Consider the following 24875-nt stretch of genomic DNA (forward strand, 5'->3'; position numbering starts at 1 on the left):
CCGCCATCCCGTCCCCACCGCCATCCCGTCCCCACCGCCATCCCGTCCCCGGCCCACCGCCATGCCCACCGCCATGAGCCCTGCGGCGCCCACCGCGCAGGAGGCGCTGGAGGTGGCGGGCCGCCTCATCGACCAGCAGATCCAGGATGACCGTTGCTACCCGGACCTGTCCGAGCTGCTGGCCGTGCCGGCGCCTGGTAAGTACCCCCTCGGTACCCTTCCGCCTCCCGTCGCCTCAGCCGCCCCCTTGCCCCCGCCGCACCGCCACCCCCCTGGGCGAGGACCACGCGTGAGGCCTTCAGCGGGGGCACGACCCCCTCCCTCTGGCGGCCGCCGCCCTAGGCAGGCCCTGGAGACGGCGGTTGCTGGCTCTGCCTTCCTAGGGAAGGCGACGGGGCTGAGCCTGACGACTTCTCAGGCCTGGCAAGGGGGGTGGGGGCCGTGTAGCGGACGCTGTGTTGTGTGGGTGAAAGTTGTGGATGAGGGATTTCTCCGTGACAGGGAGTGCTGCAGGAGGAATGGGTTTGGTTTGGCTCCTCGGGGCCATTGGTCTCCAGAAGGTGAAGAAAATGGCACTTGTTTTCCATTTTGCCTTTTGGAAGTCTCTTGCAGAATGGTCTTGGGGTCACTTAAGTGCCCAGCACCATCCCTAAGTTACAGACAGCCTGAAAATCTCTTTAAAGCTGCAATGACTGACTTTCATTTGTCTGTAACTGTGTATCACACGTAGTTACAATTTAAGGTATGCATCTCAAACTTTTGTTCTGTTCTCCTTAAAACATGAAGAGAGAGTTTCCTACGTCACTGGTGCCAACTGTCTGGAAAAGGGCACTGTGAAGAAACACTGTAGAGCTGTAGGTGACTGAATTAGTATAAATCCAGCAGCGTCAAGGTGCAAGGAAAGAGTTATCTGTTTTCTGTTAACATCACAATGTGATGTACGTAGCTAGAAGTTTAACTGCCTTAGCAGTGTCACAGATAGGCATTACATAAAGTAATCAGTTTATATTGGTATTTTAACTTGATACTGGGAGCACAGAGCAGCTTTTCTAGGTGAAGGCATACGCTCCTGGCTTGTTCACATGGCATATTTAGTGTCTGGCCATACAATGAAAGGGTTGGAGAGTACAATAGTAAAAGTGCAGTAAGGTTGGGTCCAAATGAGTTATTGTTAGAGTTTGTTTGCAAATCTGTTTGCTCATGTCTGATTTGAGCCTTAAATTTATTGTCTGTGGTTCTGTTTCTACAGAAACGTCTGTTCACCTATATCTTGTGACTGGTGGTATTTATATGCTTAAAGTCTCTGTAGTATCAAGGATTTTTTTCGACATAGTTTGAAGGCCAGTATTCATCTAAAATAAAACGGGAAATGCAATTAGTTTAATTTAGATTTCACGGACTAGGAAACAATCAGATAAAGACAAAGAAAGAGAATATAAACTTTTTTGTAAATTTCTCATTCTTTATAAGAACTCTAATCTTTTTTGTTGTTTTTCTTTTAATTGCAGGTAACCCTACTGTTTCTGGTATGTCAGATATGGATTATCCTTTGCAAGGACCGGGTTTGCTGTCGATACCTAATCTTCCAGAGATCAGTTCAGTCCGCAGAGTCCCACTTCCCCCGGAGCTAGTGGAGCAATTTGGACGTATCCTTATGACAACTGATGTGTTACATTGTATAAGTCATAATATCAGAAACAAACTTTTTTCTTTCATAGTGTTCTTCCCCAGTCTTTCTGTCAGATTACCAGTAATGAGCTATGGTATTGTCCTATGTTCCCTTCATAAGGCTCCAAGTGATAACAAGTTCCATTTGTGTGGAGTTGCTGGTGGAATTAGTTTCTGTATGAAGAACTTTGAATGTTTATGGTACATAGTTTGTATACTACTATATATAAAGTAATACTAATTTTTTAAAAATTCTTCAGAGGAGATTTTGCCTTTGCTAGGCAAAGTGCATTTAGTCCTTACATCAGCGGTGCTTCAGATATGCAGTGCAATTGTATGATGGGAGTATTTCCAGAAATCAGCAGAGCGTGGCTGACCATTGACAGTGACATTTTTATATGGAACTATGAAGATGGGTATGTAGAGAACACATTCCTGATGATACCTTGTTAGTATTATACTGGAATTAAGCTATCACAGTAGTGGAAGATTATTTACCAGTAGCACTGAGGTGTGCTATTCTGTTTAACTTATCTTGATTTGGTTTAGGTTTTACTAAAACTTTTGAATAATAAGTGCTTAAGGATTTTTAAGAGTTAGTAGTATTGCTGCCGAATCCAGAGATGAAAGAAAGGGAATTGGTTTTGCTTAGGGTTGGATATATCCAACGTTTTTGCTGAATTTATGCTAGGGTTTTGCTTATGCCAAAAAAACTAGAAAAATTATTCCTATTGCCTAACTTTTTAAAGTAGATTTAGTAAGTACCTCTGATACATGTACAGTGTCTGGTCATTCCCATAATGGTAAGTAATCAGCATTAGTACTGTGAAGTATTGTGATTGAAACTCTCCTGTCTAGCTTATTTTAAGAATGCACAAAACTGAAAATAATTTCATTGTATTTTCAAAAGGCAGTGACGTGTTTCTAATCTTCAGGTTTGCTTCTTTGTTTGCTTATATATTAAGAATTCTTTCAGTAAGAATTGCTTTGTATATTTGTTGCATTTCCTAAAAAGATTAAAGTTCAGATTGTGGCTCACATAGCTCCTGTCCATACTTTTACATTGTCTCACATTGTATTAAAAACATTTCCCAAATAAAACAACAGTACATGTTGTTAATCATAAGGTGCTGGAGAGAAGGTTGGGAATTCTTGATTTAGATAATTTTCATGGGGAAAAAAGAATCATGGAAGTTTCTCCCTCTCGATTTTAACCAGCATTGCAGATAGTGCATTGTCTAATTCAGAGTCGGCTGTATGAATTAACAAAATGCTAAAATATAAAATACTGCAATTGGGTTTTAGATTTGAAACTTGGCTATTGAGGCACCAAGCAGCTCAGTTGTTCAGTTTTGCTGTGAAACTTCGCTGTCACTCCATTCTGCTGGACCTGCTTTCACTCAAAGCAAAAGATGTAGATGGCTTCAGAATATTACAATAAGTATTAATAAATTTTAAATACACAGAATCTGATTTTATTTACTTTGTTATTAGGTGATACTTTCTATTATGTGATACTTTGTAACAAGTTTTATGCAGAGTGGTTTGAGTTTTTTCTTTCTTGTTTGTTGACAGGGGTGATCTGGCTTATTTTGATGGCCTTAGTGAAACTATTCTTGCAGTGGGTCTTGTAAAACCAAAGCCAGGTAAGGAATATGTGACAGTGACTAGAATTAGGCAATTAATGAACCATCTGTGTATTTTTTTTTACATGCGTGTATGTGCAAATCTGTGAGTTTTGTGTGCATATATATGGATACAGAAGATGCATGGGTTTGCTTCATTTTTAGAAACATTATGGAATTACAAGCCAGAAGTAGTGTTTAGTTTAACAATCATTTACACTGATAAGCTTGCATTTTTTTTGCCACACTGTACTCTAGCATTTGTACTTTTTAAAAATTTACACATTCAAGTGATAACTTCAATGAAATCCCGGTTTCTAGCCCTCCCAGTTCTTTTCATAGCTACTGCTTAGATAACATTCAAGTCAAACTTGAATTGGCAAGAGAGTTGAATTTAAAAGAAGTGTGTTTATAAGAAAAATGTCATTTTAATGATCCTGTATTTCATGAACTGGAAGCTGAACTGCTGAAGAGAGTACCAACTCCTTTCTGATTCTAGAGTTAGACAGATCCTTAGGTCTTAAATATGACTATTCTCTCTAATCAGTCCACGTCTCTCTCCAATGGATACATTGGATACATTGTTGTGATTGAAGAGGTTGTGCAAACTAAAATTTTATTTTCTCACCTTCTTTAGGTATCTTCCAGCCTCATGTACGACACCTGCTTGTTCTGGCTACTCCTGTGGACATTGTGATTTTAGGACTCAGTTGTTCTAATATACAAGCAGGTAATTCTCTCTTCTCCCCTCATTCTCAGATGTGCATTAACAAGCATACATGGCTGTTTTAGTAGTAGACATTTTAAAATAAAAATTAAATAAAAAAAGAAAAGCAAGACCATGTGCTAAGCCCCTTGCTAATTTTTAAATCATGTCACAGATGGGGGGAAATAATTTTTATGTTGTGTGCACTTGTTGGATCCTGGACTCCCATAGGAGCATTGAATTGTATTATTCACCTGTTTAACATAAAAATAGCTTTTGAAAGAGGTGCTCATGTCAATTAAACAGCATATTGGAGAGGGAAGGAAGAGTGGGCATGGATCTTGGAACTGGTGAATACATTAACCTGTTTGGCATACGTATTCCAACCACAGAAATTAATAGAGAAAATACAAAATTGTTTGGAGAAAGTGAGAAGATTGCAATCTTTTGCTCTATTTCTATGCAATCTTGATGTGAAAGAGAAAAAAGTAGAAATCTGTGTTTTAGACTTTCTGCAATTTAGAGGGGATAGCAATGTATAGAAATGAAGAACATTGCATTTCCTTACTTGGAAACTTTTACAGAGAATGTACTGTAATTTTTTAAAAACCAGAAGATTTGTTACTTTGCAGTTCACTTTGGAGAGTAGCTTAGTAACTGAGTGTGTTAGTAAGTATGAAGTCTTCTGTAGTTTTCCCTTTTTTTTTCTGAAATGCTACTTATCACAAACTTGTGATATTTATTAGAACAAATTATTAACTAAAAGTGAGTTATTTATTTTTGTATTTATTTGAGGTACCGGATCACTCAATGACAGTATGTCTGGCGGAATGCAGCTGCTACCAGACCCTCTCTATTCGCTCCCTACTGACAACACTTACATTCTGGCAATAACATCCACTGATAACGGGCGTATCTTTTTGGCTGGAAAAGATGGCTGCTTATATGAAGTAGCATACCAGGTGACTACACATAGGCAATATTCGTTGTCTTATGGTTGTGGGATCTAGGCACTAAGAGTTCTAAAACATGTCAGGGTTGCTGTCTTTTTTCTTCTGTAATTACGTTGCATGCGACTCTGATGTATTAGTGTAAATACGTTTTCTTTGAAGAAGTAGTAATTATATGAGGAATAGCAACACAGCTTTTGTCAACTTCAAAAATAAAATTGTGACATCCTGCACCCTTTTTTATGAAAAGTTTTCCTTCTAATGATCATCTCTTTCTTTCAATTGAATAGTACATACTTTTCGATTAAACCAATGGTGTGCAGTTAGATTTTTACCTGTTTTCATACTTGTCCTATTAACTAATTTTTTAATATAACTCCTAGTTTGGTTTTTGTTTTGTTTTTTTCTTTCAATGCTGTGTTTTGTTTTCAATTATAGGCTGAAGCAGGCTGGTTTAGCCAGCGCTGTAGAAAAATTAATCATTCGAAGAGTGCTCTATCTTTCCTTATTCCCTCATTGCTGCAGTTCACATTCTCAGAGGATGGTAAGTACTGATGCTAAACACTTGAACAATAATTTAATGTAACCTTTTAAATAATACTGCCAAGAAGTCAGTTTCCTGGATAGTTTTCTCATTCAGAACATTTAGTTATTGTCGATGAAACTTGCAGTGGTTGATGATTACAAAAGTCAGGTCATTTGTCTATGTGTCTAGCTTAGGATCTATATACCAACACCTGGAAAGTTTGATATGTATGACTAAAGTTAATGTTCTGTAGTACAAAATGAATATGTCCTTAGTTGAATCACTGCAAACAGTAGAATCTTTAAGTAAATAATTTTACCTTGTTTCACTGTTCAATGAAAAATTAATTTGAAATTATTATACAATTCCCTTTCCCATCCCACCCACCCCCTTTTTTTTTTTCTGTTTACTACTAATTGTGTGAAATTGATTACTGTTCTAAATGACTTCTGGTAGGAGTCTTGTGTGGGACTCCTGCAGTTTTTGTTAACTTACAATTAATTGTTTCATAGATATTCTGTCTTAAACTTGTTCTCACCAAATCCAGTGTTGATTGGCTGGTTCTCCCTTTTTTGCCTCCCTCCCCAGATCCTGTCGTACAAATCGCCATTGACAACTCACGAAATATCTTACACACCCGCTCAGAAAAAGGAGTGCTGCAAGTATGTGACTTCTTCTAATGACTGTTGGCAATGTTACTAATGTGTATTTAAGTTTTCCTTAGTACCTGGGAATTCTCTGTAGGATGTTATTCCATACATCTTTTTGTAACAAAAGTGTGTGCTGAAGATCTAAAAAAAAATCTTCCTTCTGAGGAAGGAGTAGCCTTTTGATCTTCCCCTTAATTATGTGGAACCATGTAATAAAAAGGATGTAATAAAAATAGAGTTTGAGTTGCTGCTTGATAGGTGAAACTGTGTTAATTTAACCGCAAATCGCTAAGCCATGTTATTGAATTGCAGGTTTACGATTTGGGACAAGATGGTCAAGGAATGACCAGGGTTACTTCTCTTTCACAAAATGCTATAGTTTCTGCTGCTGGGAGCATTGCCAGGTACCTTATAATTGTCATAAATATATGACAATTCCTTTAAGGCAAATAGTTTGACGTATTTTTTTGAAAAGTGTTGTTTGCTTATTTCCATGGATTGAGAGTGTATGGGGTTTTTTTTATTTTGTTTCTTAGAACAATAGATCGTTCTGTATTTAAGCCCATTGTTCAAATAGCGGTGATTGAAAATTCTGAATCCATAGACTGTCAACTACTAGCAATCACACATGCAGGTAAGAAAGCAAGGGTATTCCTGCCCCTTGTAAACTGATAAATGGAATCTGCACAGTTTAGCGAAATTGTGACTTTTTTTGTTGGTCTTTTGTTCAGGTGTCAGACTGTATTTTAGTACTTCACCATTTAAACATCCAACAGCTCGTCCCTCCATGTTAACCTTGGTTCATGTGCGTTTGCCACCTGGATTTTCAGCTTCTTCTAATGTGGAGAAGCCCTCAAAAGTTCACAGAGCTCTTTATAGCAAAGGTAAGCAGTGGAAAACAGCTCAGGTGAGATTGATTTTTTTTTTTTTTTTTTTTTTTTTTTTTTTTAAAAAAAAAAAAAAAAAAAAAAAAAAAAAAAAAAAAAAAAAAAAGTTCTAGGAAAAATATTAAACCCTAGGTGGTGGGAGCTGGTGTTGTTGTGTTTTTTTTTTTTTTTTTTTTTTTTTCTTTTTTTTTTGTGGCAGTCACTGTCACACATTAGGGAGTTAGAAGCAGTAGGAATAACTGCCAACTAAGGATGGCTTCTGTGTGTTAATGGGAGAACTAAAAATATGACAACCTTCCACTTCCAAAACCTCTTTTGGAAGTGGAAGGTTGTCATATTTTTCAGAATTTAGTTCTTATACAAGGTGCTGTGTTTGAACAGAGAACTCTGTTCATGTGTTGATCAAAAGTTTTTTCTTCTAAGCTCCCCATAAAATAGATTTAATGTGTTCATAGTTGCCTACATATCCCTAGCCATGTGTGATTAGTTCTTGAAAGCAGGGTACAGAATAGGCTTCTTAGCTACTTAGTGCCTCTCGTGCTGAGTTTAATGTATGCTTACTGTTGTTTATTTTTTAACTCATTTATCTTCTGATACCATATAAGATACCAGACAGTTGCAATGTGGTTCCAGCATTATGTCACTTCTGATTGTAGGCTGAGTTTTTAAAAGTGCTGCAGAAATGCAGGGCTGGGGTCGAGTGGGGAAATGTCTTTATGTTGGTGACCATTCTGGTCATACATAATGATTTTTATCCTTGAAGTTATTTCTGGATTATTTTTTTTTCATGCATAATCTGTTTAAACATCTCACTTTGGAGGCACATTCTACCTATCTTAGGCTTATTTTTGTTTGTACCTTTTAGAATAGATGGAAAGTGATGTTAAAAGTGACCTCTTGAAGACCCCCATGGCATACAAACTCAGGAGATAACTGTTTGCTGTTCAAATTGTTCAATTGATTAGGACTTAAGGATTGATTTTTACTAAATAAGGAACCAATTAATGAATTTGCATCTAATGCACGATTATGGCTTCTAATACAAACTTAATAATGATGATGTTCTAATACAAACTTAATAATGATGTTCTTGCTAGGGGTCTTGCTGATGACGGCTTCAGAAAATGAGGATAATGACATCCTGTGGTGTATCAATCACGATTCTTTCCCTTTTCAAAAGCCGATGATGGAAACACAGGTACTAAAGCAAACTTTTAGACAATTTTGATGGAATTTACATACTATTTTTTCCTTCCTGATAACAGATACTTGAATAATACTACCTTCATGAGGAGTTTGGAAATGCTTACAAAGCTACTAATCAATATGCTTTAAAGAAAAAAAAATCATTAGTCAGTTTCGTCGACGAATGGGAACTGATCTTTTACTAGAAGTCCTAATTCAGCCACACTTTCTACCTTGATGCAAGCTGTGTATCAAAAGCAATTCCCTTGACTTCTAAGACCTGACTTCTAATTAACCTATTTGAAAACACACTTGTTTATAGCATGCTGCATATTGTGCACAAGCACAGGAGGATGTGGCCCACAGTACATAGTGGTGTTTGTTGATGAGGATAAAATTTGGCAAAGATTGTTTAAAATGTAGGTGCTAGAGTCTTTGCATTTCTTTATTTAAACTGGTACACCACATCTTCATTAAATGTCAGACATGATTAATTTCTTTGTTGTTTCACCTGTGTTTTTCTGATTTTCCTAATTGTTACATAAGTGGGTTCATGAGAGGGGTTTGGAGGGAGTTGCTTGCCTTGTGCAGCATTTCATGTAGTCTAGCTCTGAAGGAAGTCTGAAGTAAAGAAATGACATGTCAAAAATAGAATTATTGAAGGAACAGCAGTAGAGTTGGAGTGAACGTAGAGACTGTATAAAAGTTTTGAAGTCAGGTTTTGATTTATCTGCTGCTTCATTAACTCACAGGGGAGCTTTATAATTACTCAGGATCCATTCTCTGCAAAACTTACACATAAATTTCTGGAGTGCTGACCTCCTTTTTTCCTCCCAAGGCATTTGACAGTAATAGATAGCTTTCCCAACCAAAATGGCACCCTGTTCTTGAGCAGCAGTTTTTCCTTGTGAGCATACATGGTTTTCTGAAATGTCTCTACTACATATGTCTTCTTGAGTTATATTTGAAGTACTGCTGCCAACCATGAAAGTCTTGTAAACTTTTATGATTCAGTTGCAGCATTTTCATGATAAATTCATGATACCTTTCATACTTAATTCTGATCTAGTTAGAAAATTGTTGCTGTTCATATTTTAGCAGCATTAAAAGATCCCATTTTGCAAGGTGTTAAAGTAAAAAACTCTATCCCTGTCCCCCAAAAGAAGCAATATATTATTCCCTGTCTCCCACAAGCAGCAGTGTAAATTTGATGGTAACCTTCTGTTAGACAATACAGGAACTTGCTTATTTTCTTTGGGTTTTCTTGTGTCAAGAGAAGATTCTATTCTGTGTAATTTTAAATGGTAAAATATCACCATGGATGTTCAAAATCCGTGTATTACCAGGCTTTGGATAATATCTGTCTTTTGTTCAGATGACCACCCGTGTTGATGGACATTCCTGGGCTCTTTCCGCTATTGATGAATTTAAAGCTCAGAAGATTGTAACACCGCTAAATAAAGACATTATTCCAATAACAGATTCACCTGTTGTTGTGCAGCAACACATGCTGCCACCTAAGAAGTTTGTTCTGCTTTCAGCCCAGGTGAGTATTATTTTTCTTAATATAGGAAATCAGAAGAGCAAGTATAAAGTTGGAAGACTGGTTTAAACCTGTAAATGTTTATTCATTTTTGATATGTTTTAAGGACTGTATTTTGAACATAAAAAAAAGAAATAAGGAAGAAGATCGCTGAAACCATCTGTACCTATTTTAAATTTACTCAAAGCTATTGGGCCAGCTTCTCTTGTACAGTGTATTAATAGTTTTTGTTGGTCTCCAGAGACCCTTGTAGATACAGATGATCTGAGAAGTTCTTTTAACCTTGATTGTACTCAGGATTATAGGAGTATATGAAAATATGATATATGAAATTATATGATTATATGAAATTTAAACAGACACTGGCTGTCCAGAATATACAGTTTGAGTAAATATTCCTGGCAATTGCAATTTGAATATATAGTTTATCATAGAAGAAGTCCCAAAGGGTTTTTTTTAAAGGCTTTTAAAAAACAACATCCACAAAATGAAAAAAGAAATCAACTTCCTTACTTGTCTTTTTTGATTACATTTAGCAATATTTTAGGGCACTTGATATCTTAGCCAATAGGCAATTTTAAAAGAAATTGAATCATTAATGTGTTGCAACCTCTGAACTCAATCTGCTTTTGTTTAATTACAACTGTTTTATTAAAGATACTAATTGTATCTTTAATAGATACAGTATTTAGTGTGGATGCAGGCAAGGTGATTGGGTGAAGAGTCCTACTATGGCCTTGATCTTGAATTCTTCATGCTTTTTTTTCTAGGCCTTTTTGAAGCTTTGAGAAAGCCTTGCTTTTCTGTATATACTTGCTATACATTTGTATTATATAGCTAGCTTCATGTTAGGCTAAGAACGGCAAAATTAACTGAGTATATGGAGAGTTTATAGCCATTGCAGTATTTTTTATGCCTTTCCTAAACTCAATAGAGAATTTTCTACATGTGAGTGAGGACTGAGCTTTTGGCACCATTCACATTATAATTTGATCCAATAATGCAACAAAGGAAAATTCACAATGCTAAAGATAAGCATTGTGGGGAGGGTGTGTTGGGATACCCACAGTAAAGACATCTTTATTCTAACTTATTTTGGGTTACTTCTAGGGGAGCTTTATGTTTCATAAACTCAGACCTGTTGATCAGCTGCGGCATTTGCTTGTTAGCAATATAGGTGGAGATGGAGAAGAGATTGAGAGGTTTTTCAAGTTGCATCAGGTAAGAGCTTTTGACCTGTTGTGAAAAATGAAAGATTTATAATATTTATGTAAATCTAATTACGTTCTTTATCAACTTTTTGTTGTTGCTGTAAAGTTCTAGTTAACTTTTCATTTATTGATTAAAGTATTAGCTTTTTGTCCTGTATTGTTTACATAAACCAATATTGTATAATGAGAAATAGCTTCTCATTTTATGATACTTCCAAATTGAAGTGTAATTCACTTTCTCTGAAATTCTTAGATTCTTTACACAGAAGTATAGTGCAGTTCTTAGCAGGGGGAAAAGAATTTCTAAAAATGTTAAATTCCTACCAGTACAAGAGGTTTTTACATTTTGAAGGCTAGTAGGAATGTGTGTAATTGGTCTGTGTTTTTGTTTAAGGTAAATAACAAACAAGCAGGAAGAAGACTATCATGGATTACAATTTTAACTAGCACTGATTAGTATCTGTAGTGAATGTTCACTGTAATGTATGCACATGTGCTTTGATAGGACATACTAAGTGATATTTTACCATGTCATTAGAATATACAAGCCATTATTTGTATAGATCTTTTTTCTTCAAACACAATCTTAATTTACATTTCTGTAGAAAATGCATGATTCTTAGTCATAATTAGATGACAGACAGGGAGATTGTTTCTTACCATAATCGTACTGAGTTTGCAAAAACTGTATAGGAAAAACTTACCTGCTGTAGTGGGATGCCTCCCTATGATTCACTTCCTGTCTATAATTGGGAAGAGCTGATTTCCTTGCCTTCTAAATAAAGTGGTGCAAAAATATTTACTCTTAAGTTATTGAGCAATATAACTTTAAACATTTCTTATCACCTTGATATAAGCTGCCACACTAACAGTATAATATGGTCTAGGAGGATCAGGCCTGTGCCACTTGCCTTATCTTGGCCTGTTCTAATGCTGCGTGTGATAGAGAAGTATCAGCCTGGGCTACTCGAGCATTCTTCAGGTAAGTTTCAATTCTGCAGTTTGTTCCGAATATTATGCAGGATCACTACAGCCACTAAATAGTTGTGCAGGCTCTTAACCCTGCTGCCGGAGCGAGCATTATTTCAAAATGAGCATAGACTATTAAACCTGGTATAATATGCTTCTGCACAAGTTCAGGGCTTTCCATCAAAGGAGACTTTCTGTAATGGTGATTTCTGGTTATTTCCCCTCTTGGAAATGTAGAGGGGAGTATTGAAAATGCAGTTTCATCTGCTTGAAATGCACTTGTCTATACTTCACAGTACCCCAGTTCATTGAAGTGCAATGTGTAGTATTATCTTTAATGAGGCCAACTCAGGCAGCTGGAAGAAAGGACAGATGTTCTTTAAAAAAAAATTTTGGAGGTGTGTTTGTTTTTTGGAGTTTTGTTTGGCTATTTTTTTCTTAATATTGTCATTTGTTATGCTGTTTGCCATTGCTCCAAGGAAATTTATATTCAAGTGGACTTATCCTTTTCAGCGCCTGATGGCTCATGGTCAAAGATGTTGATTTTTATATTTTATTCATTTTTTTATTTGTTGTTGTTTTGGTTTTTTTCCACTCTAAATTGAGTGAGGAAGTATGGGCTTCCACTCTGGAGGATTAATTTGTCATCTGCTTATCTTAAATACTGCATATCCTTGGTGTGGTACAGATATGTAGATTTTAATTAGCTACCTTATACAAGTTGGTGTGTCATGGGACTCTTGGCTGTCCTTACAAGGCATGTAGACTGAAGGAAGAATGGGGTTTTGGCAAGGTTTGTATATTTCAATTAGCTGCCTTACACAAATTGGTATATTATGGGTCTCTTGGCTGTCCTCACAGGGCATGTAGCCTGTAGTGGTTTGGTAAGATATAGCTGTTAAAAGTGATGATAAAACGTGCAGCTTTCGCTGTATGTTTGTGCTATCATTCAAGTTGTGTTCCCTAAAGCTTGCTTCTTCTTTTCCCAAAACTTGCGCAGGTGTTAGATGAACTCAGCTACTCTCTCTGTAGGCTGTAAATGGATCGCTATTTGTAAGCTCAATTACATTACAAGATCTGAGAGAAAATGTGGATAAGTCTGGAGAGATGGGTGTTAAGCAAGGGAAGACATAACAAAGTGCTCATGTAGCACTCTAGGAGAGAGATGGATATAAATTGCTTGTGTATGACAGAAGGATAAGCGCAGGTCTTCTCAACTGTGTCCTTCCTTCCACTTTCCTGTAAAGGCAAACCTTAAAAAGATACTGAAACCTTAAAAAGCCTGATTTTGAGAATTGGTAAATTTCTCTCTAAAGCCTGATCATGTGATATCACAACAGAACTTAAAACATCCACAAAAAAATACTTAGTGGTTCATCTGACTTATCTTTTTGATTGCATATGTTAATGCTTTTAATATAAATTGTATTCATTTAGTTTTCTTTTCTTCTGCCAGAAGTCAAAGATATTTCTGAAAAGTTATGCTGTTTTTTTATTCCCCATTTTATAAGAACCCCAAAATTGCTGTTAATTCTCAAAGGCAAATTCTGGAGTCTGAGGAATTTTTTTCTTTGCATGTAAACTTTAGGTATGGTGGAGAAGCACAAATGAGATTTCCATCAGCTCTGCCTCCTCCAAGCAATGTTGGACCTATCTTGGGTTCTCCTGTTCCTGCCAGTAAGTAGCAAGCATTTAATTGTTTTGTACAGGTTGGGGTTTTTTTCCTTAAATATGGTGTGGTTTGTATTCTTCCAAGTACCTGTGTTCTTTTTGCCTGAAATTGTTCTTGATTTCTAATTACAGGTGTTTTTCCGTTTCTCTTGAGTGACTTTTGGATTTAGTGGGAGGTTGATGTGAACTCTTAACTATGTCTGTATGTTGCATATAATCCGTTAAGATTATTTGAAGAAGGTATATATTTCTTACTGCCAAAGGCACTTCAGCAGCCAGAGAACAATTTATGAATACTATAGTTGAGACTTTACAAAGATTAGCTGGTTGTTGTGTGCCCATAGCAGGTGATCTTCTTATGGTGGTGGTGTCACATTTCATCAGATATTGCATATGAGAAGAAAACTTTTGATAAAGAAATGGATTAGTCGTTTAGAGTGATTTCTCCCTGTAAAAACATTAGCTTCAGCACTTGGTTTGTGCTTAGGTTGTTAGTGCTACCTACAAATGAGAATAGTGCCTGTTTTTTCTCCTCGGAATTTGGTGTTTATTGGAGCCTTTCTGTGTTGCTCGGATTCACTTAAATTTCCCCAGGTGCTTCAGGAATTTGTCCCTTAACATGTGTTAATTCAGTTCCAGGTCTTAAGTGTTTTTAAAAAAGAAATTCATAATGATGTAGGAGGTTGTAGCAAGGTTGGTGTTGTTCTCTTTGATGTTACAAAGAATAGGACAAAAGGAAAATGGGCTCAAGTTGTGCCAGGGGAGGTTTAGATTGGGTATTAGGAAATAATTCTTCATAAGAAGGGTTGTCAAGCATTGGAACAGGCTGTCCAGGGAAGTGATGGAATCACCATCCCTGGAGATATTTAGAAGATTTGTAGATGTGGTGGCTAAGGACATGGTTTAGTGGTGGACTTGGCAGCGCTAGGCTAACAGTTGGACTCAATGGGTCTTTTCCAACCTAAATGATTCTATGAATTTGGAACTCACTGAATTAAATTAATTATATTTTTTTAGTCAGGAGCTCATTAATTTCCAAGATCCTTTACCCTTGTCTGACATGTGGCATTCAATTTTACACATCAGACTTGGGGGAAAAAAACTTGATTGCCTGGAATGCAAAGAAATTCTATTTCATTATCGTCTTTGATGTATATCCAAATGCATAAGTATTGGAGAAGGGTGTACTGAACTGGGAGGAAGTTTTGTCCCTCTTTTTCAGAGTTCTTAACTAGTATTAAAATACTAAGAAAGATGGCTATTTTTAATGCATCAAGGGCATTGCTCTCCGGGCCTGATGATGTGGAACAATAGCAACGTGGGCAGGAGCTAAGGCAAGAGTGAGGATATAAAATTAAATCTGAGTTAGAGGGGACAGCAGCTATGGGGAGAAGAGGTGCTAGGACAGACTGAAAATGAAGGTAAGGTGTGAAGGAAACGACAGGAAGCTCTGTAATCAATAACGTGATTCCTTGTAGAAGTAAATGTAATTTGCCCAACATTTTTATCATTTACTCTCATATCTGCCTCTTTGAAACCTATTATCAAAGCATGTGTTTCCATTTTGCTTCAGTGGCAGGTCCAGGTAGAAGATGGCACCGTTCTTCTGCTACTCCTTACTCCGTTTGCTCAAAGGGTAGAGAACTGCCATTGAAATTAAGATTCTGATATTGTGGATGTCCCATGTGGTGGGTCAGGCAGTGCTGACAGAAATTGATTAAAACACCTTGAAATTTTGCATGCAGAGCTACATTGCAATAATGTTAGCACTAAAAGGCCAGGCACCTGTCATGGTCTAACCCCAGCTGGCAACTAGGACCACGCAGCCATTCACTCATTCCCTTCCGCACCCAGTAGCGTAGGCAGAAGATAACCCAATAACCTCATGGCTTGAGATAAAGACAGTTTACAGAACAGTAATGGAAGAGAAAATAATAATAATAATGGTAAAATAATATACAAAATAAGTGATGCAATACGATTGCCCTCACCACCCCAGTGATCAATTGCCCATCCCATCCCGAGCAGCGATCGTGGATTCCTGTGCCCTGTCCAACCCCCATTTATATGTACACTGAGCACGACTTGTATGGTATGGAGTATTTCTTAGCCGCCTTGTCCTGTCTGTGCTCCCTGTGAGCTTCTACAGGAAGCTGAAAACGTCCTTTACTAAATATAAACATTACTTAACAACAACTAAATGAGTATGTTACCAGCATTAACCTCATACTAAATCCAAAACACAACAGCCACTAGGAAGAAAATTAACTTTATCCCAGCTGAAGCTAGGACAGCACCTTTAACTTAACTGCCTCTCTTTCTGTTGAAGGTCTGGTCGTGCATTTCTGTGCTGCTTTTCTGCAAGCCTGTGCTTTGCTTGGCACGCAGGAGAATGTGCTCTGAGAATGGATTGGCACTGTGTTGTGAAGGACTTTGTTATCCTTTGCACTGTTGTGTGTTTCCAAGTTGAGAGAACTGTAGTGAATAAGGCAAGAAGGACTGATTCTTTGACAGAAGGCAGATTTCCAGAGTTCCAGTTTTCTTGCTCTTTCTGTGATACATCATCATATATGGTGATGGTACATTAACATTTTTGTAGATGACCGGACGTGTTCCTCATATTTTGGAGTCTTAAGTCAGCTATTCAGACTTATTTGCAAGGATTGAATATTCACAGTTGAATTTGAGGCTGTGGACAGTCTCAAACTCGATGTTCCAAGTTAACAGTGTTGCTGTGGTGTTTGTCCAACTGCCCTATGTAAAAATTGAGAGTAATAATACCAGTTTCTTTCCAGTCAAGTGCTTTGAAGGTAAAACTGATATTTTTAAAATGATCTAAAAGACTGAAAGTGAGCGCTTTGAGACTAGGTGCTCATATCAGGAGTGGGAGCAGTCAGAAGGTGAAGAACAAGAAAAAGTACATGGACAGTATTAAGGCACAGAGCAGATAGTGTGCAATGAAAAACACATGAATGCTGGATTAAAAATGCTTAATAACTGCTCTTGAAAAAAGCGTATCTGTTTGGTTCACTTAAGGAGTGAATTTAAGGCTGTTAAGAAATGAGTGGAGTTCAGTATTTAACTGTAAATAAAAGCTGTTGGAATGGTTCTAACTTTACTTGATGTAACAACTTTGCTGCTTTTGCACAGGGGCTTTGTGGGTTGTATTTTGGGTTGTGGGGTTTTTTGTTTGTTTGTTTTTAACAAACTTACCTTTATTTCTTTTCCCTTTTAGATCCCCCCTTGACTGTTGATACTCCGTATCCTGTTAGCTTTTTGACAACACCTGCTCAAGGTAATGAACCTTTTTCCTTTGCTGGAGAATTATTTTTTTTTTTTAACTAAGCTTTTTTATTTACATTCAAGTGAGTAATACTTACCTACATATTTACACTAGGTATACAGCCTCCTAGTATGTCAACTCCCATGTTTCCTTCTGGGAATTCCATGTCTCACCCTGGTACTTCCATGAGTGGAATGATGGGTCCCGAGATAGTATTTTCTGGAAGACACAACGGCATCTGCATATACTTTGCTCGGATTATTGGGTGAGGTGTTTGTGTTAAAAGAGATTCGGTCACTCAATTTGTTTCATAGTTTTTCTTTCCCCTAGTGCTTGTAGGTGGTGAATTCTATCTTTAAAGCATTTCAATTCGAAATTAGTAAAGTACTTTTTTATGCTGTGTTTATGAAGTACTCATTGATGTAATACATTCTCTTTAGAGCTCTATTAGTAATAATATATTCAGTGAACAGCTAGGACAAGAAAGTTGCTAAGACATTGATCCTGCAATTAAGTAGATATATATATATATATATATTTGTACAATTCTGAAAACCACCATTTTGTTTGTCAAACCTATGAGCTGTATGCTTCAAACTTCTACTAAAGGATGAAACAGAAATGCAGAAGGATTTTATGGGGTCAAAGTCCAGGCTTGAAGTCCTTTCTGTTTAGAAGCTTTAAACAGAATGCTCAAATCAGAGCAATGAAGCAAGACTAAAGAGTTTACTTGGAAGTTACTTGGAAGTTGAGTCCTGTGTTACTAAACACCCCAAGCAAGAAGAGAGCTCTTCATATCTTGATAATCCCTCTGCATGCTGGTTGGGAAAGAAATTTTTGTTATAACATCTGTTTGCCTACACTATATTTCCAGAGAGTAACATTGGCCTATATTTGAAGTATTTGAGACCATCGAATGATTAAAATTTTAGAATTTGATATTTTGTTAATTATCTACATCTGTAGCATTCAGAAATGTATAATGGCAACTTTTTTTGAATGTTTAATTTTCATCCAAATTAAATCCTTATTTTAGACCTCGAAGTAAAAAGCATTATCTTTTCTTTCTTACAAAATTATAAATGGAAGACTTGCAAAAATACTTGCTTAATTTACTTGGCTTTTAACACAGTACTGTTTTGTGTTGCAGAAATATTTGGGATGGCAGTATAGTTGTGGAGAGAGTTTTCAAAAGTGGCAATCGAGAAGTTGTTGCAGTATGTAAAAGATTATTTCGTATTTTCAAAAGTTCCTTATAGTACATGTCTTAAGCCCTGTTATACTTCTGTTCCCAATTATAAACTGATAAGAGAAAAAATCATCATTATCATTTGAATCTTTTCTTAAATGTTATTCTCTTAACTGAGGAGTAATTCTAGGTTTTAAATCTTCCTAAGCTACTATTTTGAATGTTACTTTTTAAGAAACCTCACTCTGTTTTTAATAGAGATCTCTGTTATTAATTGGCAGTGGCTAGATAGCACTTCCTTAATTTCTGCGTACCCCTTCCAGACAAAGCCTAAAAATAAAATACTTTAGTGGGTTAGGATAAACATTGCAGTTATGTAAGAACATGAAAAAAAATTCCAGCATCTTCGTCACTAACATCTTGGTGTTTCACTTTTTGTCCGTGATCAAAATAGCCAAATCTTTTCTGACTGTGGTGTTAATAGAATCCTGAACTGAGTAATTTCAACAGTGCAAATTAACTGCTACACGAGCTTTCCTCCTCCAGTTATAAGGTGACTGGGAGACTCTGGAAGACTTTGGCTAAGACTCTGTGTCTTAGCCATGCCCAATCCTTGTTTTAGTTCAGAGTTGGAAGTAGTAAAACACAGCTGATTTGGTTGTCAGAGGAGCAAATAAAGTAGCATCTTGAATACTGTGTATCTTCAGGGAACTACTGACTCTTCACATGTGTGTCCCCTCCTCAATGACTGTGTTGTGTTCTAGCAATAGCATTACTATTATGTATTTATTTGTGTTTGTCTTTTTAGTGGCTTTAGCTTAAAACTAGATTTTTGGATAAAAGTTTGGAAACTAAGCTTTCTGTAAAGAAGTCTGTTTTCATTTGCAGGTAGAAAGCAGTGTTCCATCCCATGTACTGGAATGTGTACTACAAGAGCTAAAAGGTTTACAAGAATTTCTGGATAGAAATTCACAGTTTGCTACAGTAGGAGCCCTTGGAAACCCAAGGTATTATTCATTGTGTTTTAAATTTACTAGTGGTATTTCATGTCCAGTTCTTGAAATCCTATACCATGTGTATCTGTGTTGAGTTGAAATGTATGTGTGGTCTCCAGCTTCAGCTGTTCACATGGTAAATGAGTTGTTAATCCGTCTTTAAAAGATTCAGTAAATCATACTAGTATCTCTTTTTATTTTGGAATTGCAGTTTCAGCACACCAGCTAATCTGCAGCAAAGGCTTCTGGGGTTCATGAGGCCCGATGGTGGAAGTTCTCAGCAAGTCCAGCAAGAACTCCAGAGGAAATACCATGGTATGTAATTACTTTTGAACAGGAGGTATCAGGGAATAGTGCTTTTGGATGTTGCCTTTCTCACTTTTCTTGTTAAAACCTCTGAATGTCATTTTTCCATACAAATTTGGCATTAATCAATATGCCATACTTAGTAATAAGTCTTTCAGAAAAAAAACACCGTAGTTTGGAAACTAACTTTGCTAGCAATTTTCTTTTGCTTCCATATCATACCGTTCCATCAGGAGCAGTCCTTCTGCAGCAACATTGATGTGAAAAAATCATTTATGTGTGACTGTAGTGGAGATTAATTATATACCCAGAATGAAAACTCAAATCTAGATAGAGAAACATTCTGGCCTTTAGGTTGACTGTGGCAGGAGACTTTGTTACACGCTACAGATGTTACCTTTCCGTTTGGTACTGAAAGGTTTAATATTGCAAGCAGTCCACAAAGGAGAGTATCTGTCCATGAAAAGAATCTGGGTTTCAGCAAAGTAACATCTGGTGGGCTTGAGCCACTGCAGAACACGTATCTTTCAGTTTATTAAACTAAAATAAAAGTGCTTGAACTTGAAAGCACTTTTAAACTTCTCTCTCATACAAAGAATTAAATTTCAATTTTGTGTAGATATGTGCTCTCTTTATATTGTGTTCACCATTGAGACAATATTGAAATACAAAACTGGAGGGTTATTTGAACACTTACCTGTCTCTTTTTCCTCCTAATGTTCTCCATATTTCGTAAGATTGTTCCATCTTCTCATTACATTACTTAGCAGGATAGCAATTCATTTGTGAGACAAGTGGGTATGTTTTAGCAGGATAGCAATTGTTAAGCAATTCATTTGTGAGACAAGTGGGTATGTTCTCTTGTTAAAAAGAAATACTGCAGTGCAAGTTGCCAAATTTACATTAATTGAAATGTCTACAAAACTTTGTTTAGAAGTAAGAGACCTGTCACACAGCCCACTTGAACTCATTTCCTCCTATAGTATAACTTTTGCCCAGCACTTGCAGGCAAGTTGGGAGGTGTTGCTGATGCGTACACAGAATTGAAGATGGTAGTGATCCATGTGGGTATAATCCCAGGTTTTAATTTCTACCTTTTTTTCTGTGCTGCTCGCTTTCAAAAGTGTGAATGCAGATTTTTTTTTAAGTCATTAGGTAGAACTGGTAGATATTGAATACTTCTTTCATTGTTATGCATTCCAAAGCCCATAAGCTCTTCTAGATTGCTAAATGACACAATGTGATTACTGCTGCCTCATGTCTGAACTGTAAGCACTCAGAAGTAAAGACATAAATTCTTGCAATTGTGTTCCACCTAGGTAATAATTTTGTCCATATTATTCTTTCAGTGAATATAATACATCTTACCAAATTCAAATGTTACTAGATTTTGGAGTAGTTGTTCTTGTTCCTTTAAAGATAGAGTAGACACTGTTGACCCAAGTTGTACTTGTAATTGTTCTTTCTAAAAGCAAATACACGTAATCAAACAAAAAGGGAATATAAATGGAATATGTAAAAGCAAAAATTGAAGACTGATATGTAAAACCAGTGCACTCACATGAAGCCATACTTCTTTTTCAGGAAGTACTCCCCCTGTATTGCACAGTTTCGAAATAAATGTTAACAGATGGTATTTGTTTGGGGGAAATGTGAACATGGCACTTTCTTCTAAAGAAAGCTAGAAAGCATCATTCAAGAATAGAAGAGGAAAAAAAAGTTAAAAATTTAAGGAGATTGTTGTTTTAAAACCTCAAAAATTTACATGCTAATTTGAAAAGTAGAACAATTACTTATTGACAATCGCTTTGCTTTTTCAGCTGAGGCACAGCTAACTGAGAAGACCTCACTTCAAGGCATCCAGCAGCTTGTACGCAAAACCTGCCAGGCACTGGCTTTATGGAAGTTGCTGTGTGAGCACCAGTTCAGTGTTGTTGTAGGCGAGCTTCAGAAGGTACCATCTGAATCATATGATCTTAATTTGTTTGTACTTAACAGCTGAATTTCTTTTGCTACCTAAATATTCCCAAGGAAGTATTACTTTAATTAATTGAGAAACATCGTGAATTTTAAACCACATACAGATTTTTATTCAGGTTGCAAGGGTTTATGTTTAAGAGACTCACATGTGGTATTGACCTCATTATCCAGTGTTAGCAAATTGGAAGTTTTACGAACAATAGAATTTATTTTACTTGTGACAGTTAATAATGAGTCTGGTTTTATAAATTACTGTGTTTTCATCTTAAGCACATTCTGCAAAACATGCTGGAAATAATAGACCAACGGTGTGCAGCTGAGAGGAATTCAACCTTTGCCTTAGTGTTGTTTAAGTTTTAGCAGTGGAGGGTGCTACAGTTGCAGAGTATCAGACTCTTGCACTCAGAACAGCTGAGGTTGGAAGAGACCCGTGGAGATTATCTGCTCCCTCCGCTCAAAACAATGTCAACCAGAGCAGATTGCCCAGGACCATGTCCAGTAATATTTTAACATCGCCAAAGATGGAGACTCCACAGCCTCTCTGGGCAACCTGTTCCAGTGTTCAACCACCTTTAGTGTAAAAAAGACTTTTCTTATGTTCAGGTGTAATTTCCTTTGCTTCAGCTTTTGGTCATTGTGTCGTATTCTGTCACTGGGCACCACTGAGAAAAGTCTGGCTCTGCCTTCTTTACACTGTCTCATAAATATTAAGATGTCACACACTGTACCCTGAACCTTCTCTTCTCTGGGCTGAACAATTCCAGTTCTTTCAGCCTCTCCTTGTTTGTAAAGAGGGAAAGTTACAGAACTATGGGTGCTACTGCTGATGTTGAATTTGCATCCAGCTGTTAAAGCAATTAATTTGAATACTAGGCATTCTGTCCTAGCACTTGATAGGAAAATAGATTATTTGAGGAATATTCTTTGACACTAAAAAGAACAATTTTTAAACCTTCCAAATGGAGCTCTTCCTGCTGTTGTTTTGGGGAGTTAGCACAATTTCTAACACAGGCAGCTTTTCTCTTGTGTTGGTAAAGGAGTCAACTGTTTAACAAATAGAACCTTTTCCTGTGTCATCAGTAGTTTTAGAATTTTTATAATAGTATTTTCATGCTGTTAGTGATCATCCATAGACCACACATAGACACTACTGGCAACTCTATGTGAGAGAATATTCCTAATAGTTAAAAAAAATTAATTATCTTCAATGTAATTTAATATAAAAAACATAAAGAGTACAGACCTCAAACTTTTAAAATCCCTCCTTTTTGTGCATCTGTCACTTTTTTTTCATCTACAAGAGTACTCAGATGGTTCCCATTATTAAGAACTGTGACATACTCAATTTACAGGGTGTGCATTCTGACAGTGCCCTGTGAAGTAAGGGGAACTGCTCGTTCTGTTCTTACTCGCAGAGATTTGAAACAAAAGTGATGGATAGTGAAGATGGCAGAGGAAGTCTGCTAAGAGGAGTCTGCACTGTCCTTGACATCCAAGGGTCTAGTGCCTTTATTGATAGGGCTTTCTTTATTATTTCCATTCTAAATAACATATTTCTGTGCTGTGCACTTCAGTCCTTGGAGTTTTGTGTGTTTTATTTAATAGTAACAGTTCCTAAAGATGATGTTCCTAAAGAGCATAAACTAAAAACTTTGATAAACTAATGAGATTTTTTCTAACTTCAGGAACTTCAAGAACATCTAAAGGTTACTGCTTTCAAAGATTTGGTGATTAGAGACAGAGAGTTGACCGGAGCACTCATTGCTTCTCTCATAAACTGTTATATCAGAGATAATGCTGCTGTGGATGGCATCATTGCTCATTTGCAAGATATCTGTCCTCTTCTTTATAGCACTGATGATGCTGTGTGCTCCAAGGTAAGTGCTCTTCCAAATTTTACAGCACCAAAACACAACTTTAGAACATGTCCAAATGAGGTAAATTGGGCAACTTGTAAATCATTATGTTCAAGTAGTCTCAGGAGCACAAGAACTAACAAAGGTAGGTCATGTGCATATTTATGTATTGAAGGTGATTAATGCTGAAAATTACATGAGCTCTGGTTTGAAGCATTTGCAGTTATTTGTAGTGTTTATAGGGTCTCTATCTCCAATGCAGTATCTAATAAAACTTTCTTCTTGATGTTAATATGTTCTTACTCCAGTCTTTCCTTAGCATAGTCTCTTGTTTTCTGTCTGTTGCCTAATTTCATGAAATTTGTGGAAAGATAATTTTGTTTAAGAACTCTGAAGCTCTTCCAATAAATTTGAGAAAAGTGACTGGTGAGGGGACAATAGGGACCCAGTTGGTTGTTGAAGTCTTAAGCGCTTCTCTCTATTGCTATTGTACAGTCTTTCTGCTGGAAACCTTTGTTGTCAAGGGATGAGAGCGCTTTTGAAAGAATGATTTTTTTACTATTTTACCTTTGAAGTTTGGAATAGTAGCTTATGAACTTACAACATTGTCAATGATCTGTTCATGATGTGTTCATGTGGGCAATTTCACGTCATTTGTCTTTAGGCAAATGAACTACTTCAGCGGTCTCGACAGGCTCAAAGCAAACTGGAAAAAGAGAAGATGCTAAGAGAGTCACTGAAGGAGTACCAGAAGATCAGCAATCAAGTCGACCTTGCTAATGTTTGTGCTCAATATAGGCAAGGTAAGAGCCAATCACTGATCATGTTCTGGGAAATAGTTTCTGTAGTATCCTTTTATGCCATCATCTTTCTTCTTTGTTTTGTTTATTAACTTTCAACCCATTTTATAGTGTTTAACATAAGCAGTTTCTTAATAACTCTTACAATTAATATATATCAACCTATTCTTTTTTAAAGCCTTTCTAGATTTCACCAATCAAAAAACTTGCTTCTGTATAAAAATGTTCCCATGCATTTTTTTCATGTTGTAGTGTTTGTTTTTTCATACATATGGTAAAAATGTTTTTAGGAAAATTGTCGGGCTGTATGTAAGCAGAGGGTAAATGACTGTACTTTTGCAGGTAAAGCGTTACACCAAATAAGCTGTTTAAAAGATGTTTCTGAATCCTGGTTTGTGCTGTAGAAGCTAGTACATAATTTATATGTAGATGTAACTGTTGTAACAGTCAAGATTTCAGCCTCAGTACAAATATGTGACTTCAAACTTGCATAAAATCCCACAGGTTAGGTAGAGGAGTAAATCTTTATGTGATACAGACTAGAGCAAATAAGGTTTATTTTTACTTGCTTGCTAAAATGGGAAGTGCTTGATGTCATTTACATTTTGTCATAGATTTAATACAGTAATGAATGGTGATATTTGCTGTGGTTTTTTTTTCTAGTGCGTTTCTATGAGGGAGTAGTAGAACTCTCTCTTACAGCTGCTGAGAAGAAAGATCCCCAAGGCCTTGGCCTTCATTTCTATAAAAATGGAGAACCAGAAGAGGATGTTGTTGGACTCCAAGCTTTTCAAGAGAGGCAAGTTTTCAGGATACCTTATTACCTTTTTTATTAGGTACTTTATTTCAAGTGACTGGAAAAGTAACTCTTTTGG

General features: G+C 36.7%; 1 protein-coding gene across 1 annotated transcript in view; it reads left to right on the top strand.

Annotated features, from left to right (window-relative positions):
• Window positions 1-61: 61 nt before the first annotated feature.
• The window catches only part of NUP155 (nucleoporin 155kDa), a 32163-nt gene continuing 7349 nt past the window's right edge, over window positions 62-24875 (top strand). Inside the window, exons 1-25 of the mRNA XM_014947589.1 lie at window positions 62-197; window positions 1509-1646; window positions 1988-2084; window positions 3244-3314; window positions 3931-4023; window positions 4795-4961; window positions 5388-5493; window positions 6064-6137; window positions 6438-6529; window positions 6662-6759; window positions 6857-7009; window positions 8110-8210; window positions 9573-9743; window positions 10851-10961; window positions 11839-11933; window positions 13509-13597; window positions 16827-16886; window positions 16989-17139; window positions 18025-18091; window positions 18952-19070; window positions 19270-19373; window positions 21185-21318; window positions 23030-23221; window positions 23865-24003; window positions 24664-24799. Of these exons, the coding sequence (XP_014803075.1) occupies window positions 62-197; window positions 1509-1646; window positions 1988-2084; window positions 3244-3314; window positions 3931-4023; window positions 4795-4961; window positions 5388-5493; window positions 6064-6137; window positions 6438-6529; window positions 6662-6759; window positions 6857-7009; window positions 8110-8210; window positions 9573-9743; window positions 10851-10961; window positions 11839-11933; window positions 13509-13597; window positions 16827-16886; window positions 16989-17139; window positions 18025-18091; window positions 18952-19070; window positions 19270-19373; window positions 21185-21318; window positions 23030-23221; window positions 23865-24003; window positions 24664-24799 (2894 nt within the window). The remainder of the gene's footprint in view (window positions 198-1508; window positions 1647-1987; window positions 2085-3243; window positions 3315-3930; window positions 4024-4794; window positions 4962-5387; window positions 5494-6063; window positions 6138-6437; window positions 6530-6661; window positions 6760-6856; window positions 7010-8109; window positions 8211-9572; window positions 9744-10850; window positions 10962-11838; window positions 11934-13508; window positions 13598-16826; window positions 16887-16988; window positions 17140-18024; window positions 18092-18951; window positions 19071-19269; window positions 19374-21184; window positions 21319-23029; window positions 23222-23864; window positions 24004-24663; window positions 24800-24875) is intronic.

This window comes from Calidris pugnax, unplaced genomic scaffold (genome assembly GCF_001431845.1).
Source record: "Calidris pugnax isolate Ruff unplaced genomic scaffold, ASM143184v1 scaffold156, whole genome shotgun sequence".
NCBI lineage: Eukaryota > Metazoa > Chordata > Aves > Charadriiformes > Scolopacidae > Calidris > Calidris pugnax.